Source organism: Acipenser ruthenus, chromosome 19 (genome assembly GCF_902713425.1).
Source record: "Acipenser ruthenus chromosome 19, fAciRut3.2 maternal haplotype, whole genome shotgun sequence".
In the NCBI taxonomy this organism is placed as follows: Eukaryota; Metazoa; Chordata; class Actinopteri; order Acipenseriformes; family Acipenseridae; genus Acipenser; species Acipenser ruthenus.
Window position 1 is genome coordinate 16953313 of NC_081207.1, and position 18486 is coordinate 16971798.

General features: G+C 37.8%; 1 protein-coding gene and 1 long non-coding RNA gene across 5 annotated transcripts in view; one reads left to right on the forward strand and one right to left on the reverse strand.

Moving 5' to 3' along the window:
- Positions 1 to 4719, reverse strand: part of LOC131698762 (uncharacterized) — a 39984-nt gene extending 35265 nt beyond the window's left edge. The window contains exon 1 of the long non-coding RNA XR_009307772.1: positions 4278 to 4719. This is a non-coding gene — a long non-coding RNA (uncharacterized LOC131698762). The remainder of the gene's footprint in view (positions 1 to 4277) is intronic.
- Positions 1 to 18486, forward strand: part of LOC117424173 (cadherin-13-like) — a 581895-nt gene that overhangs the window by 270163 nt on the left and 293246 nt on the right. The window contains exon 5 of one of the 4 annotated variants that reach the window (XM_058992546.1): positions 3367 to 3519. The exons of 1 other annotated variant lie outside the window; for it this stretch is intronic. In XM_058992546.1, coding sequence (XP_058848529.1) covers positions 3367 to 3519 — 153 coding nt within the window. Of the gene's footprint in view, positions 1 to 3366; positions 3520 to 5419; positions 5761 to 5835; positions 5964 to 18486 lie in introns of those variants that run through there. 2 more of the 4 variants (XM_058992549.1, XM_058992548.1) reach the window with 2 other exon arrangements.

Consider the following 18486-nt stretch of genomic DNA (forward strand, 5'->3'; position numbering starts at 1 on the left):
ATATATATATATATATATATATATATATATATATATAGTAACAAATTGGACCCACTCGGGTTCATTGCCCCTTTAAAAATAGACCCAACACGTCAGAAATTGAGTTTTTTAAGCGCGGTTGCGCTATATTTTAATAATCACAAAAATAAACAAAATACAAAACAAAACCTAACTCTGTTTGGAGCGCTTACTAAACAGGTATTTCCCTGGCTAACTTGCAGGACGGCTAAGCCGTTTACCTGACACCGAACACAAAAACCACTGCTCGGTTTCCGGACTGCTCGGAAGCAGAGCACCTCACTTCTGCCTCCTTCTACACAGCAGCGCCGTGCAGCCTGGCTGCACATCTTAAATACCCTGCACCCAGTTCCAATTTTTAATCGCCCCCGGGTGCAGGGGATAATACACAATAAAACAATTAACAAACAATAAAACAATTAAATTAAACAAAAGCAAATTAACAAAAAGGTGCTTTTTTTTCAGGGAGGTTTTAACCCCCTCCCTGCTGTCTCACACAACCCGCTGCCTTACAATATATATATATATATATATATATATATATATATATATATATATATATATATACACTGTATATAGTGTGTGTGTGTATATATATATATATATATATATATATATATATATATATAATATATATATATATATATATATATATATATATCTAATCCACAACATTTGCAATAGATTTGTGATGACAAATTATATATTAACTACAACCTACTAGGTCTGTATTTTTGTAATTAAACATAGCAGTACATGAGTGGAACAAGGTCCTGGTTTGGGGGACCACTGGGTCATAATACATATTGGTCATATTAGGCACTGTAGCTGTTGAGAAGGAATTGAGTCATTTTAAATATGGATAGCCATTTGAAAATAAGATATGTTTCTCCATACTAGTGTAGGAAAGTGCAGCTTGGTAGCAAAGTGAGAGGGGAAGTTAGTGGACAGTGCAAAAGAATACCAAGAAGTTTGCTTCAATACAGATCTTGTACCAGTTCAACAACATATGCATTCTACAGAATTATGGAAAATAATCTATAGTCTAGTTTACTTTAAGAGACCAGGCAAGGGAAAGGTCTCAGATGAAGAAGCACTTTAAATAACAAAGGAAAAAATCCAGATCTTGTCCCATTACAGTCCCGAGGTTCACGTTAAAATAGAAGTGGAACTCGGATTAGGTTAAAGAACAGAGTAAGGGGCTCCAATCTCTTCAAGACTGCATTCTCACAGGAATTGGTGCTCCTCTCATTTGAATGACAAGAAGTTGCTACAGGCAATAATATCTGATCAAAGCCTGAGAAGTGCTTGGGAAATGTGAAACCCTCTGAATCTCAAAAAGAAGAGTTTCAAGGCTAAAGACCAAAAACTTCAGCTAATAAGCAACATGCAAATTCCAGTCTCACACCTTTACAAAACCACCAAAGGAGGAACGTTCTGTTGCTTTGCAGAAAATCTTGCTATGTCGATGTGAGTTGTTGTACAGCTCCAGAATCAACACTGTAAAGGCCCAGGGCTCTTAAACCTAGAGGTGAACAGCACAAGAGTCTTGTGAATTAGCCAGCTGAATTATCTAGCCCCAAGACTCAATTTTCCATGTCATCAAGTGGAAAGTGGATTTGTGACATTGCTTCATTAAGTTGTGTAAGATAAATTAAACTCGTCCCCACTTCTACTAAAACCATCTGTTGATCCCACTTTAAAAGCATTCCTATTCATTTTATTCTCATTACCCTACACAGCATGCTCCCAGGCCTTTGATGTGGAATGTACCGTACTGCAGGGTCTTTGAATAATCGCAACAACAAAAACTGATTTTACAGAAATGGGTCCCTATCCACAAAGTTTTAAAAAGACTGTTTTGTCTGTGATGAAATAGTTTGATATTCATGAAACTGTTCTACACCATAGCTGGTTTTAACTGTTTACAAAAGTTTTATGCATACAAAACTGTAATTATTGTATTACATTGTTCATTCTAGAACTCGGAATATAAAGCTTTGTGAAGAGGACTGTTACATTTACTTTTTTTAAAGTAGCTTCAAATGTATTTAATGTATTCTTTTTTTCCCTTTTTTAATTATTCTTTTTTTTTATTAAGTGGTTCTGGGTTATGTTGCTTGCTCCAGTATTATCATATTTTTTCTCAATGTCAGTCTTTACCTAGCTCTGAGCTTGCTCTGAGCTTAGCTGGAGATCCTTGCTGCAGGCACTGAAGTCAAGAAAAGTGACAATTCACATTTGAACTCAGCTGGCCCAACCTACTCCACATATATATTGAGAGAGGTCCAGCAAAGTTGAAGGATCCCATTGTCACATGATTTGAATGGAATGAGGATGTTTACTGCCAGACAGTTAGGATTGTCTAGGCAAGCTCATACAGTTAAAGACGGATTGTGACGGGGTGTCCCGACCCTGTGCGTATGTTTGTGTTATTGTTGGTGTATATTTATATAGGTGCACAGGGTATAAATTGGGTTATGTAGTACAAATGTTGTTAAAATGTATATTTGTATTTAGGCACAGGGAGTGCTCAATCACTTCACATGCAGATAAAATGCATGTGGGCATGGGGATTGCACCAATTAGTTCACGTGCTGGGATTTAAGTGAATGATTAATTAGTTATTGAATCCCAACACAGCTGTATATATAGATGCACGAATCACTCACTCAGGGTTGGGTGTTCAGAGTGGAGAACAGGAGTAGAGAGAGGCGGTAAATCTGTAAACTAAATTAAACAATTGCTACTCGTGCTGGCTTTAAACCAGCATGATACTTATTTGTTGTTAGTGTTTAGTTTTGTCTGTTTGGTTTGGCCAGCAAGCCGTTTTGTTTGTTCATTGTTTTGTTTTCTGTTTAAACCTTTTATTTTCAATAAACCGGCACAACAGCGCAATTCCCTCATCACTCTGTCCTGCATTTCCTGGCCTGACGTAACCACCAGCCAGTCTGGTCACATGGATATAGAGGAAAATTATTACAACTCAGTATTGGAGCTACAGAACCACTTGGAATCATAATAAATAAAAAAAAGAAAATGTAAAGCATGGATTAAAATCCATTACTCTGTATTGTATTCAATTGGGGGGGGGGGGGGGGGATTTGTTAACTTTCGATATGTTTATGTCTATACTGCTGAATTGTGTCTTTTATATTTTGAATTGCTGCCACTGGCGGAACCTCTCTGAAAATGAACTTTAGTCTCATGTGAGTAACATTCTGGTTAAACCCTAGTTAAACCTGCTTAAATATATACAATACACAAATCAATAAATACAACTCAAAAGATGTCTGTAAACACCCCCCCCGCTACCTATGTTAATCTTTATATCCCACCCACCCTCAGGTAATATCCAGCGAGATGCCGGACAACGTTGTGTTCAAACTCACAGGAGAAGGAGCCGATCAGGAGCCCAAAGGCATCTTCTACATCAATAAGAACACTGGGGAGGTGCTGGTTAGCAGATCCCTTGACCGCGAGAGAATCGCCTTCTATCACGTGAGTACTTTCTCTATATGGACAAGAGAAGGGATGTGAGGCTGGATTGCTGTGTATTTGTGAAGGGGTACACCCCGCCCCTGTGTGCATATGTATTATTTTGTATTTGTATTTGTATTTGTTGTATTATTATTATTATTATTATTATTATTATTATTATTATTTAAAATGTATTTGTGTTTTTGTGTAAAAACACACCATTTTGTTGTTATTGTTTACAGCCTGGATGCGGTTAAAATGCCTCATCCAGATAAAATCATGAGAATGTGTGGTTAACGGCAAGTAATTATTGATAAATTGGCTGTGACCACACGTGAGAAACCCTGTGCCGAATGTAGTCGAGGGATATACTAGGTAATTAATAGCCAGTTAATCCCTCTGCCACAATATAAAAACCAGCAGCTGTGGCTGAACATGGTTAGTGTGTTCAGAGGTGGAAAGAGACATGAGTGAAAGAGAAACTAAAAAGCTTAATCATTACAATTGCTATTCATGCTGGGTTTATACAAGCGCAATACTTGTGTGTTCCATGTCTGTTTGTCTGTCCGTTTTGTTTTATTGTGTGTGCAGTGTTTTGTTTTGTTAAATCTTTTGATTTATAATAAACCGGCACGACAGTGCATTCACTCACATTTATTGTTGTCTGTCTGCTTCCTGGCCTGACGTCACCACCAGCCAGCCTGGCCACAGTATTGTACCTACATTGTACACTCAAAAGCATGCTTCAGGCTACATTGTCATAATATTTCATTCCTTACCTGTTTAGTTTGGATGTTCTGTAGGGGAAGGATATCAGTGTTGGACAGGTTCCAGTCAGGGTGTTAAGCCAATGGGCTACATGGGCTGAAGCCCGGGGCCCCGCCTCCTAGGGGGGCCCCCGTCGTCCCTGTAAAGCATTGGTCCTCAAAGTGGTGCTGTGCTTGTACGTACTCGACATATTTTTTTCTTTCCTGAAGTACCTCTGCGATACGATCATCCAACTGAATATCTGCATTTTCTCTGCGGTAGCCCAACCATAAATTAGCTGGGTGGGACATTAACTCTGTCTGTTTCAGTTGCAGGTACTGACAGTAAGTTTAACCAATAGGAGAATCAAATATCTGCCAAGTTTACGCAGTTGTCCAATCATAATTAAGCAGAGGCCGTTCACGGTATTCTGCATGAAAATTGAAGGCGAGTGAGTAGCCAACGGGAAAGTGAAAGATCCGACAGCTGTCCAATCATTCGTGAGCAGAGGCGGGCTGTTAATATGCCGGGTAAACACTGAATTTCGCCGACTGTTATTGAGAAAAATAATACATTTCAGTATTTAGAATTGAATTTTCTCTATATATATATTTTTAATTTCACCAGACAAGGGAAACACCGTAGTAGATTTAGTTACAAATCCACTTTCTCTGAATAATTGTACTGGGAGATGAGCGATCTTTAAAAAAGAGTAGTGTTGACAGATTTGATAAATTGACACAAAGCGAGACGCTATCCTCTTATTTTAGTTTATTCATGGTTATCTATTTAAACATGTTATTCAAAAATATTTGCATTGCGTATTTTATATGAATTATTTGAAAAATAAGCGCAGCACACACAATTACTGCCTGAGACTTGGCCTTATCAGCGTAAACAAAGAATAACTCCCACTAAAACTCTATATATAACGTTATACTATAAGAACCTGTGCAATAGTCAGCGTGCCCGCAAACAGCCAAGTAAGATCAATTTATGCCCGTGCCCAAATTACTTTGAGGACCACTGCTGTAAAGTCAAACTGATAACGGTTGGCAAATAAAAAAGCACGTACTAAACTAAACAATTTGCCTATTTTTTAAAACATTTTGTGTCCTTTTGGCATGCCGTAGTTATTTGACGAAATAAAAAAAATCTTATGCCAACTCAAATAAGAAAAGCTGAGTAGCGGTGCGAAAAAAAGAAAAATCACTAAACTCAAACTAGCTAAATCCGAGGAGGTTATAAATAGTACCCCAAAACTCACTAAACTCTTTAAAAGTCAGTGTCAGAAGAATGAAAAGTTAGGAAGAGCCACATGAGTCAGAGGAGCAAGCAGAGAGCAGCGAGTCGGTTAGCGCTGAGTGCACAGCCACTACAGCAGAGGAGAAAAACGAGAGCCAGCCATTGAACTGCCAATTTAAGGCGAGAGAAACTGACGAAACAGATAATGCTATTGCTAGCTCTGATACGGCATGTTGGGGTCCGATAACTGAGGAGGTGAGGTCGCACTAGGTGAGCAAGTGTCCCCTTATTTGCCAGTAAGACAGTACTTTTTCCGCCTCAGAGAGAATTTAATGAATTACTGAATTTAATGATTCAATCATTTAACTCTCATGTTCACTGAACATGACCTGCTTCGCCAACTGGACTTCACGGACATTAGTAAGGAATTATTTTTTAAGTTTTAAGGCAAGAAAGCATAAGATCTAGCAATGGTAAGTCAAATGTGTCTTTATACTTTGCAATGTTAAGGAGGCTTGAGAGTAGCGCCGACTACACTATGTTTTTGTCTAATGTCATATCATGCTGTGCTGCCTGAAACATGGTCCCACCGACTACAACTAGCGTTGATTTAATTCGAAACGATGCAGTCGGTAATGAGAGCTAGTGGTAGTACCGACTACCATACTATTTTGCATGCCATAGCTACTGTGATGTGAGTGGTAACGCTGTCCACTGTTCCACTGTCTATTCGAATGACATTATTGTGTTGGTATTGTATGAGTTTGTGCTTGGGGGGGGGGGGGGTTCTCCAAGGGGGCCCCTGAAATGTCAGTAGCCTTGGGCCCCCAAATACCTTAATACGGGCCTGGTTCCAGTGCACAACACCTGTGGGCTTTGGTGCATGGTGCAATGCTAATATGTTTTGGGAAGCACTTTTTGATAGAATAGTGTTGCAATGATCGAAGCACACACACAAAGATAATCACATAATAGGACATTTAAACAGGTAAAAAATGTAATTAAAATGTGCATTAAGTTCACGTTTTTCACATTGCTCAATTCACTACTTCCCCTGCTTAAGCTCTCCGCGTGGTTCAATCCATTAAGCCTTGCCCACTTTGCTCTGTACATTTCAGTAAACAGATATGCGCACTGCATGTGTCTTGGTACAGTGAAGAGGGTATGCTTCATACTGGAGGTGGAAATTCAGATTGCTGGCATCACTGAAGGATGCTGGGGGCTACTAACACTTTAATGCTATTATCGTGATGGACATCCACAAGTTTGCAGATGGTCCAAAAACATGACTATTTAAAAACATGGGCTTTAACACAGCTAAATTAGACAGCCAGTGCTCCCCAGTATTATTCCTTCTCCACTGTACATGAATATGAGTCTGCAAACAACCAGTAATCCACAGGAAAGTTGATTGGTCTGATGGATGCAGTGTTAGAAATGGATCGCAGACGTATCCCCATATGAAAACATACGTGGTGGTTGAAATGATGTTAAATGCTGCAATATACATCTACCCTGACATTCTGCCCTATGAACTGGGTTTCAAAGCTATGTTGGTTTTCACAGTATCTAAAAGCTGCTTTATGAAAGCCCTTGTCATTTTAGGTACATTCCATTCACTGTTGTTAACAGTGACATTGACTGCTTTTAGATGGTTAAACCCACAGGAAACTAGTAAAAGCGGGCTAATTCCTTATAGAACTGTTTGCTGAAATTTCCAGCAGGGCCGTCGGATATTGTGTAGTCTTACACCACACGCACTTTCTTATGCCTTGTGGTGTTGAATAATTGGCTGAATGTAAAGGCTATTGCCGTTTTATATATTTCCAGGAGTTTAAGGTTGACCAAAACTGGAAGTATTTTGCAAAAGAAAAAGTCAGACATTATTGCTGGGCTTGTTGTATCTTACCTGGAGGGAACTTCATTATCAATTATCCAGCTGCACATTATCGAACACATCAGTGAGCACTAAAAACAGCGGACCGCAAAAAAGTAATAAAACTAAATTAAACTCGGAGGACGTTGCCTGTCTGGAGGCTGCTGCGTTAGCAAAGTCAGCACACTGTTGCGCTTTCAATGTAATTTCAAATTGTTTACTGGCTAGTCTAAACTGTACCGATGCATTAGGATAGCACAACCATGAAATACAATCCCATCTCTCCAAATAATTGACTGATTTTGAGACGGACAGTCTTAGATTTACTCAGGAGGTTTCTTGTTAGGAGTTGTAAAATCTTGCCACTCAGTAATTGAACATCAAATAAAGTACAGCTCAGGAGACAAAATGATTGACACTTGTTCTAAAGCCACTGCTTACTGATGGCACACTGTACACAGATTGTCGAGTTGTAGTATAATGATTATGGCATTGCTGTGGTGTTTTATGAGGGAATAATAGACTACGGGATTCCAATGGACTGATAGGAATATGATGGTGCAATTAAATAACACAGAGGTAAAATGAAGAGAAAAGTCAGGTTTACCTGTATAAACCTATGGTAAATGCCATTGATTATTTATTTATTTATTTTTGTGGAGTGACATTTAAATGCTAAATTGTTGCAGAGACCTTGTTAAAATGCTTAACAATGTGTCCTTGTAAGCATTATGTTCCTTAGGCTTACAGGATACGGACACCCGAGTATGGTCCCAGAGAGATTCAAACTATTTTTTTTTATTACTAGTTGATTGTTAAATAGTACAGTATATTGCTAAAGCCTTGTGTTTTTCACAGGATATAAATAACACGAAATAGAAATAAAAACACTGAATTCTATGAAGTCAATTTAAAACAAATGTCCACAGTGCAAATTGAAATTTGGAGTACAGACTTGGTGTATTTCTCCTATCAATCACCTGAAGAACTCATACAGATATAGAGCTGTAGTTCTGTACTCAGAGAAGCACGTACACAGTACCTCATAGAAAAACAGCAGCTTTTCACCCAGTGTAAAGCACCCCACAGGCAGCAAGACTCACATTGTGATAAACAGATTTCTCACTCCTTCATAATAAAGACCCAGTCAGAGGGTTCTATTTATTAATTGGAGTTATCAAGTCAAGAGGCATTTGCATTAGAATAAAAAAAATAAAGTACAATCAATAAAAAATAGCTATGCAGCATCTGCTTTTTTTCTATTTTTCTGTAACCAGCCTCGCTTAGATCATTAGCTCCTAGCACAGAATCCTGTTTCTCTAGGATCAGCTCAATTTGAAGAGCTCAGGAATGAGTACTATTGGACATACTTATAAAAACACTCACCACTTTCCAGCTTTCTCTTGCAAGTTTACCATACTCAGCCCTAATTTGTTTGGAAACTTCCCAAATCTCTTGACTGTAGTTGTGCCGATTGTTTGTTTAGACCTGTTTAAACCAAGTATTGGAGAACCAGCCTTGGCATAGTGAATGAATAAATTGAATTTGTAAATCCCAAATGCAAATGCAGTTTCGGCTTTCCTGTTCAAATTTTTACATCATCCATTAAGGCCTACAGCTATGGACAAAAGTTTTACATTAATACATAAAAAGAAAAACATAAATAAATAAAATAAAATAAATTAAAAAAAAACTATACAAACATAATTTAGGTCTTTTATTTAACATCATGTAATCATAGAAATGACAAAATTATGTCGCAAAAGTCTACCAGAAGCCATAATAGTAGTACAGTACCGGTGACCTGGGGAATAAGTAGACCAGGGAAAAAGTGGATCGTCGTCTAGAATTTAAAGGGGAGGTTCCATTGTTTCTAAGGTTTAAGCCTACTAGTACTACGTCTGGGGAATTAGTAGATCGAGCCCAGGGAATAAGTTGATCTGATATATTAACTACAAATAAATAATTTAAAATGAAATTTGTAAGTGTCATTTATATGTCTGTTTGTTTAACAAACGTTATAGCAACTCGAGACGTTTTTGTTACATATTTAACATGTAAGCAGTATTGTAAGGATAGGTATGCGAGCGATTATCAAAAAGTTACAGCACGATTTTAAGTCATGGACAAAATTGAACTCCATGCTGCGGTTACTAACTTTGGCCACAAAGCACAGCAATCACTAATGCACTTGTATTATTATTTTCCAACCTAGGTATTTTTATTTTCCAACCTGGGTACATGGACTACATGACAAAACTCCTGTTCCTATTTAAACAAAAAAAATGAAACGTGTTTACTAATTTAGCTATCATGTTTGATGTCTTTTTTTTTTTAACTAGGATGTTAACATTTCGTCTTTGTAAACTGTGATAGTTAATGCTAGGCCTACTGACAAAATAATAATAGACCTTGCAATATGACAATACTATTGTATGACTGGATGTCATTAGAATATATTACTAAATCATTTTAATTTCAATTGAAGATTGACAACATTTTGACATGTAAAACCTTTTAATATACAGTAAATAAATCTTTGCGATCACACATCAACTACATCTGATTAACAACGATATTTTTACAGGCAGAAAAAAGCTGACAAGTGTTTAACAGAGAGACGTAAGTTACAGTATAACTTAACACTTTGCATCGCACATATATTTTACAGACCGAAAATAAATAAATAAAAAAGAAAGCAGTGTGTGAACACATTACCGTACAATCTGGCAAATAAAATGACCAGATAGAAAATATTGTTTCATGTAGTTAACCTCCCCTTTAATCACACTGCAGCTGTGCCTTCCCTTACTGCGTTTGCGCGACCCACTTCCCCGGTCTACTAATTCCCTACGACACAGGTATTTCATCTTACATTTTTCAATGTCAAATTTTCAGTTAAGTATATGGAAAACTACAAAGCGGTATGTAATTTAATATGTTAATGGAACATTAATCAGCAGGTTGCATTTTACTTTATGAAGCAAAATTTGTTAATTCTATATGGTGATGCAAAACTTTTGGCCATAACTGTATAGCTGGGCTGTAAGCCATTACACTAAGTAAACCCATGTTGTAATTCTTTGAAATGTGCAGCGTTGAATAGCTTTTTTGTGTATTAACAGTAAAGTGAACACTTTTTTTTTTTAACACATCTCATTTCGGAATACATCGTAGCATTCATTCCAATCCAACAACAATGAATGGACAAATGGTCCGAAATTACGACATTGCTAAGCAGATACAGTGACTGATTTAAGGAAAGACATTCCCAAATGCACCTCTTTTAAGTTAGGTTTCTATAACATCAATGTATGTTATATAAAGAGAATACTCTATGAGCATACATGAGCCAAATAAATGTCGAGTCCCCTAAGGGATAACTACAGCACTCCATGGTAATTCACAGAGTATTCTCTATAAAAACTGAACCTGACTGCACAAGATCAAGCCCATAACCTTAGCCTCTGGAATCCTTAACAGACCCGAATTCGCAGAGCGTAGGTTACGTGTGGGAATGCACCTTGATTACAAATCAGAGATGTCATTTGGGGCCAAGCCTTTTAGAGCCTTATAAGTAAGTTAGCAGTAACATTTTAAAATCAATCCTACTCTTGACCGGCAACCAATGCAGAGAGGCAAGAACTGGTGTAACATGAGCACCCATGTTGGAGCCAGTTAAAATGCTTTCAACTTGTTTTAATTGTGTGCTGGTCATTGGATCCAGGCTGTACAGGGTGCAGTAATTATGACTAAAGCACTCTTAAGGCTTTGTTCCCTAGCCTTTACACCTTTACACCAAACCATGTCTGTATCAACATTATGAGTTCTTAGTAGCTCCGGTCTTAATGTTTGCATTCAGCTCACTGCGATGTCAAACATTATTTTGTAATTAAGTTTAATTGCATGGAAATTAGACCTAATTAAATATTAATGATCTAACACACGTTTAATCAAATCTGCACAAAAATGTTTTTTGTTTATGCAAGCAGTGAGGAAAATGTATCAAATTGGTACTATCCCCAACCTAGAACAAATTACCTTTTGAAACCTTGAATTGGTTCAAATGTTTTATGCAGAGAAAACATAAAATCTAAAAATATTAGTGCACTGAATTCCATGGCTGTTTCATTATATACATTTCCTTGGGTATAGTTTATGAAGAATACAACATGTGATTGAACCTCTGCTCTGTATTAAAACTGCTTCCTAAATGTACCTAAAGGCAGAGAAGACAGATGGCAACCTAAGGGGATGGTCTGCCACTTAAATGTGGGACCTCCTGTTAAAATATGCATACAACGACAGCTGTGACAGGCTACCACTGTTAGAATACAGATTGTTTGAAGCTAAGGGTATTCAAATTGGTGAAGCAGAGAAAAGTGAATTATTCAGCCACGCTTAATTCACAAATGAAGATTCTCTTTCGCAAAATCCCAGAGCAGTAAACACTATTCTTAGAGCACAATTCCAATAGGTTTAAAATACGGAGCTTTAATGCCTTCTGCTGCGTATTTACATGATAAATGCCTAAATGTGTACTGATTTTACTAACCGCAAAGGGTTTGATATTGTGTGCGGCTAACATTTATTTGCTCATTTACCAATATCATATTTAAATGCTTTTAACTTAGGGACTCACAAAGCAGTCACCCATAGCTGTCAAGCCACTTTGAATCCCCCTGGCTGTAGCATGAAGAATAATACTGTAAATCAGAGAAGGACAAAAATAAAATAAATGGAAGGCCATTACTGTGGAGTTAGCAGTGAATAGTTATGTATAATATAACAATACATCATGAACCAATATGAACACATACAAACACAGTACATGGATTTTGTGCAGTATAGGTGATAATAACAAGAGGTATCTTGTTATCTTTATTTTGAATGTTTGAGGACCTGTAAGGTTTAAAAATGAATGTAAACATGGAATTAACTACTTTATTACGCTATAAGGATGAGACCAGACCATGTTTCAAATCTTGAGAATGTTTACCATTTATTACTTTAAAATGTGAAACATTGCATTCTACATTGAATATTATTGTTTAGATACAATATGTGCCACTAGTATTAACAGAGATGGGTAATTGATCAGATTACCTCAACCCCTGGAGAGAGCCCTCCGACCCTACACTGATGGCCCAGATGATTTGGAGGAACTCTGGTTAATTCTTACCATATTTCTCCTTTTCCTTACTTTCGAGCACATGCCTTTTCATTCAATCATTCTAAACCTAAGGCTAAGTGGGGTTGCCTTAGCAACTCTACTTATGCCAATGTCATCTCCAGCAAACTGATTTAACATTACCAACATTTTCTTTCCTATGATTACCAATACATTTTCACTCTACAGACATTTAATCATCTACAGTAGTGTGCAATAAACTTTACAGGTGACATTATGGATAACAGATGATAAATGATGCATTGTATGAGGAATTGTATGAAACAATGGGACTGTGTTGTACCAGAAGAACCACAAGTGATAGATGTCAGGCCGGTGACCGACATAAAGACACCTCTGTAGCAACATGTCATGAAAGGGGAAATGCGGGTTTCCAAGTTTTAAAAACACTGCATCAATATATACAGTAATGTTCAAATTTATTAGAACACCTCCAGATGTGTAATTTATACCCTTTATATACTGACCTGCCTGAAAACCTCTGGGTGTGAGAATTTCAATTTTGAGTCAGTAATTCGTGATATGGGAACGATACTCTGTGCTTTAATTGAGCATAAACAACTTGTAAAGTCTTATGCATTTTACCATTTGGGGCTGTGTTCCTTTTCTCTAACTATTTAAACTTACAGTAATCCGTCGCATATCTGACTGCAGTTGGACCAAAATAAAGGCGGATATGTAAAAATTCGGATGAATGAATCCTGTTTTAAATACCATTATGCACAGCTGTAACAATTACTATATTCACACAATTATTGTTGAGATTCAGCTTTTATAAGGGTGCTAAATCCCTTGTTAGGGGTATTTATAGGCAGCTGTGTGGTCCAGTGGTTAAAGAAACAGACTTGTAACCAGGAGGTCCCCGGTTCAAATCTTAGCTCAGCCACTGACTCACTGTGTGACCCTCAGCAAGTCACTTAACCTCCTTGTGCTCCGTCTTTCAGGTGAGATGTTGTTGTAAGTGACTCTGCAGCTGATGCATAGTTCACACACCTTAGTCTCATATCTTGTAAAGCGCTTTGTGGTGGTGGTCCACTATGAAAGGCACTACATAAAAATAAAGATTATTGTTATTATTATTATTAATGCTTGTGACAGAGTATCTGTCTGTGACAGGCAGGAGATCGAGACGGAGGCTGAGGTTGATACGACAAGATTTACTTACATATCAAGTCAACACACTGAACAGCTCACGTGACACTACCAGCAATGGCAGCACATGGAGCACATAAAGTTATAGTCAAAAGTTTACATACCCCAATGAAAATTTATAATTTCTAGAAATTTCTTGAAAACAAATAATTAAAGGAAAAATCTTTTGTAGCAAAAGTTTTGCTTTTGTGGATGAGGAAAAAAAGTTATTTATTTCAGTAATTTTTTTTGCAAAACTCCAAAAATGGTACTGTATTTGCTTGACTATAAGATGAGAAATTTAAACCCAAAACACAATCCTGAATTTGGGGGGGGTCGACTAATACACGATCAAACATATGAACCGATCTATAATTTATAGTAAGAGCCTATATTTACTGATTGCGATGACCGACGGCAGAATGAACGCATTGGAAGGGCATAATAATAATAATAATAATAATAATAATAATAATAATAATAATAATAATAATAATAATAATAACGTTACCTTTTCTATTGTGTGACCCTGCAGCATAGTGCTTCTCTGGGAAACAGCAGCACCTCCATTGTTGTGGGCAAATCCTTGTTGCCCTCGTTGCCAGAGCAAATGCTTCTAATTTCTGTCAAATCAAAGCGCAAACATCTCAAGCTTTGGTGAAAACGATTCTGTGATATTGTCTAAATATAAAAAAAAAATGAATCCCAGGTTTGTTTACATCCAGGAAATGTCATGTAAAACACAGATGCAGTTTCATTGAATTACAGCCAGACCACACCACCCCCCACATTCCATTGAAATACATACTTCCCTGTGGACTAGGAAGGAAGTGGGGGTGGGGCTTGTATACTAAAATAATACTATTGTAGGCTATAAAAAAATTACTGTATTGTAATACGCGTCAAAATGATGCGTCTGGCGGTTCTAGGTAGAAATGCTTATAAAATTGTTATTTTTGCAAATCTGTTACTTAAACGGCATTAGTATAGCTAATACATATATTTAGGAAAAAAAAAATTATACCCGAATCTCGCCCTCACAATGGGGGGTTGACTTTTACACGAGCAAATACGGTAATTCAAAAGTATTCATACCCTGACAAGGAAAATGAAATTGATAGCTAGTTGAGGCACCTTTAGCAATAATAATCTCTTTTAGACGATTAGGATATTTGTGAATGAGCTTTTGGTTTGATTCTTTTGTGATTTTTTTCTTCAACGCAAAATTATTCCAGTTCATTCAAATTCCAAGGACTTTTCTTGTGCACAGCCTTCTTCGACTCATACCAAAGATTCTCAATCAGATTTAGATCAGGACTTTGACTAGGCCATTCCAGAACCTTGATTTTATTCTTCTTTAAAAGGGAACTGTACTCAAAATAACAAGGCTCTCTAAATGCTCTGTATACATAACAAATGCGTCAAACTGCGCCAATTTTGTTAAAAAGTCAAGCGTTTGGCCAATATTTAAATTTTTTTGTCAGCTTTCTGGGTCAGCTGGAAATGCAGGCCGCCGCCACATCGGAACCTTTCTGGCGCCGCTGTTACGTCATATCATTGACAGCCCCCCACACCAGTGAACGCCGGCAGGGTGAATTATGTCAGAATGCAAAGCGTTTGGGTGCAAAAATAACAAAAGGAAAAACAGTAATAAAAAGTATTTTTGTGTGCCTAAGCCTTTAAACCAACAAAGGGCGGCCATAACAAAACAATGACTACATGATACAGGAACGGGACATACGCTCAATAGAATACTGTGTGTGACGATCGAGCGAGTCAACGACAGGACGACACACAAAGCAAGACGGAAGAGAGCTCCAATACATTCAATGTTAATTTGTTTTAATGGTTTTTATACGATATACTGCTCAAGGAGAGGCTGAAAATATGTCAAAAGCTTTAGTTAACATGTTTTCTATTGAAATGGTTGTATATTAATTTGCATTACAGTTCCCCTTTAACCATTCTGTAGATTTTGATGAGTGCTTTGGATTGTTCTTGTGTTGGAACATCCAGTTGTGCTTTAAACCATTTTTTGTAGCGGAGGGTTTCAAATGATTGGCCAATATCTTTTGGTTTGCTATGGAATCCATTTTACCATGTATTGGGACTAAATTTCCTGTGTCATTAGAGGAAAAACAGCTTCATAGAAGGATATTACCACCTCCATGCTTGACAGTAGGTGTGGTGTTCTTTTCTTTGTATGCCTCACCAGACTTTCTTCAAACGTAACGACTATCAGTGTGACCAAATAGCTCGATTTGTGTTTCATCGCTCCACAAAACCTTTGACCAGAACTCATATCCATCATTCAAATGCTGTTTTGCAAACTTTAAGCGATTGTCCTTGTGTCGTTTTCCTAAGAGTGGCCTTTTCCTTTGCCTGCGACCATTAAGACCTTCACCAGTACTCAACCTATGGTTGAAATGGAAACCCCAGTCCCACTTGCAGCCAATTCACTTTGAATATCTTTGGCAGTCAATCGCAGATTGTTAACCTTCATCTCAATTATTCTACTTGTTCTTGGTGAAAGAACCTTCTTTCTTCCAGACCGAGGGAGCGTTGTGACAGTACCACGAGTCTTGTACTTCTTGATAATAGAAACAATAGTTGAAATTGGGATACTCAAATGCTTGGAAATCTTCTTGTATCCTTCTCTAGCTTTCTAACAATAAATCATTTTCTGCCTAATATCTTCAGATAGCTCTTTACTTTTTCCCATATTGACTTATTGGTAATGACAGCAATCATCCTACGCCTAACTCTTTTATACTCTCAAAGAATGTTCACCTACAATCCAGCATTTTCTAGACTTTTCTAGAATTAAGTTCTGCATTATCATATTGAAATTTATAACACCTTGTAGACTGCATTATCATAGCATCAAAGGGTATGAATATTTTTGAATTCAGGATTTTTGGAGTTTTGCAAAAAAAATTGCTGAAAGAAATAATTGTAGTCTATTTCTTGCTTTTTTTCTCATCCACAAAGCAAAACTTTTTTCCCCTACAATTCTTTGTTTTTGAGAAACTATATACAGAGCCTTGCAAAAGTATTCAGACCCCTGACCAATTCTCTCATATTACTGAATTACAAATGGTACATTGAAGTTTTGTTCTGTTTGATATTTTATTTTAAAACACTCAAACTCAAAATCAATTATTGTAAGGTGACATTGGTTTTATGTTGGGAAATATTTTTAAGAAAAACAAAAAACTGAAATATCTTGCTTGCATAAGTATTCAACCCCCACACATTAATATTTGGTAGAGCCACCTTTCGCAGCAATAACAGCTTTAAGTCTTTTGGGGTAAGTATGTACCAGCTTTGCACACAGTGTCGGAGTGATTTTGACCCATTCTTCTTGGCAGATTTGCTCCAGGTTGTTCAGGATGGTTGGACAACGCTTGTGGACCGCAATTTTCAAATAGTGCCTGTGGCAATGTGCCCCGCCCCTGTGTGCTTATTATGTGTTGTATGTTGCGTGCGTGTGTTAAATGTTGGTGTATAGATTGGTACACGGGATATAAACGGGTCTGTGTTTCACGTGTATTTAAAAAGTGTAGATTTGTATTTAGGCACGAGGAGAGCACAAATCACTTCACGTGCTGGTTAAATGTAATATGTAAGCACGGGGTTGCACAGAATTAATTCACTTGCTGGGATTCAAGTGAATAATTAATTAGTAATTGAATCCCAGCACAACAGTATATATAGAGACACGTAGCATTCACTCGGGGTTGGGTGTTCGAGAGTGGAGAACAGGTGAGAGAGAAGGAGAACGTAAAAGTGAAGTAAAGTAAAATAATAATCTAGAAGTGTTTGTACTCACCGTGTTTGTTTGTCTCTCCGTGCACCGTTTGTTAAGTGTTTAGTACGTTTTGTTTGTCTATTTATTTTGGCGCAAGTGCCGTGTCCTGTTTTGTGTTTAAAACCTTTTATTTTCTGTTCTGTCTGTTTATTAAATGCTGAGCGCAATCACGCGCCCAGCTTCACCAAACCACACATCTCTGTTTATTTATTTCCTGGCTCTGGTCTGACACCACCCACTCCGGCCGTTTTTGTGACAGTGCCACAGATTCTCAATGGGATTGAGATCAGGACTTTGACTGGGCCACTGTAGGACATTCACCTTTTTGTTCTTGAGCCACTCCAATGTTGCTTTAGCCTTGTGCTTGGGATCATTGCCCTGCTGAAAGGTGAATTTCCTCCCAAGCTTCAGTTTTTTAGCAGACTGAAGCAGGTTCTCTTGCAGTATTTCCCTGTATTTTGCTCCATCCATTCTTCCTTTAGTTTTAACAAGATGCCCAGTCCCTGCTGATGAGAAGCATCCCCACAGCATGATGCTGCCACCACCATACTTCACTGTAGGGATGGTGTGTCTTGAGGCATGGGCAGTGTTAGGTTTGCGCCACACATAGCGCTTTGAGTTTTGGCCAAAAAGCTCTATCTTGGTCTCATCTGACCACAAAATCTTTTCCCACATCGCAGCTGGGTCACTCTCATGCTTTCTGACAAACTCCAGACGTGCTTTCAGATGGTACTTTTTGAGTAACGACTTCTTTCTTGCCACCCTCCCATACAGGCCAGTGTTATGCAGAGCTCTTGATATGGTTGACTGGTGCACCATTACTCCACTCCCAGCCACTGAACTCTGTGGCTCCTTCAAAGTGATTGTTGGCCTCTCTGTGGCTTCTCTCACAAGTCTCCTTCTTGTTTGAGCGCTGAGTTTTGAGGGACAGCCTTTTCTTGGCAGTGCCTGGGTGGTGTGATGCAGCTTCCACTTCCTGATTATTGA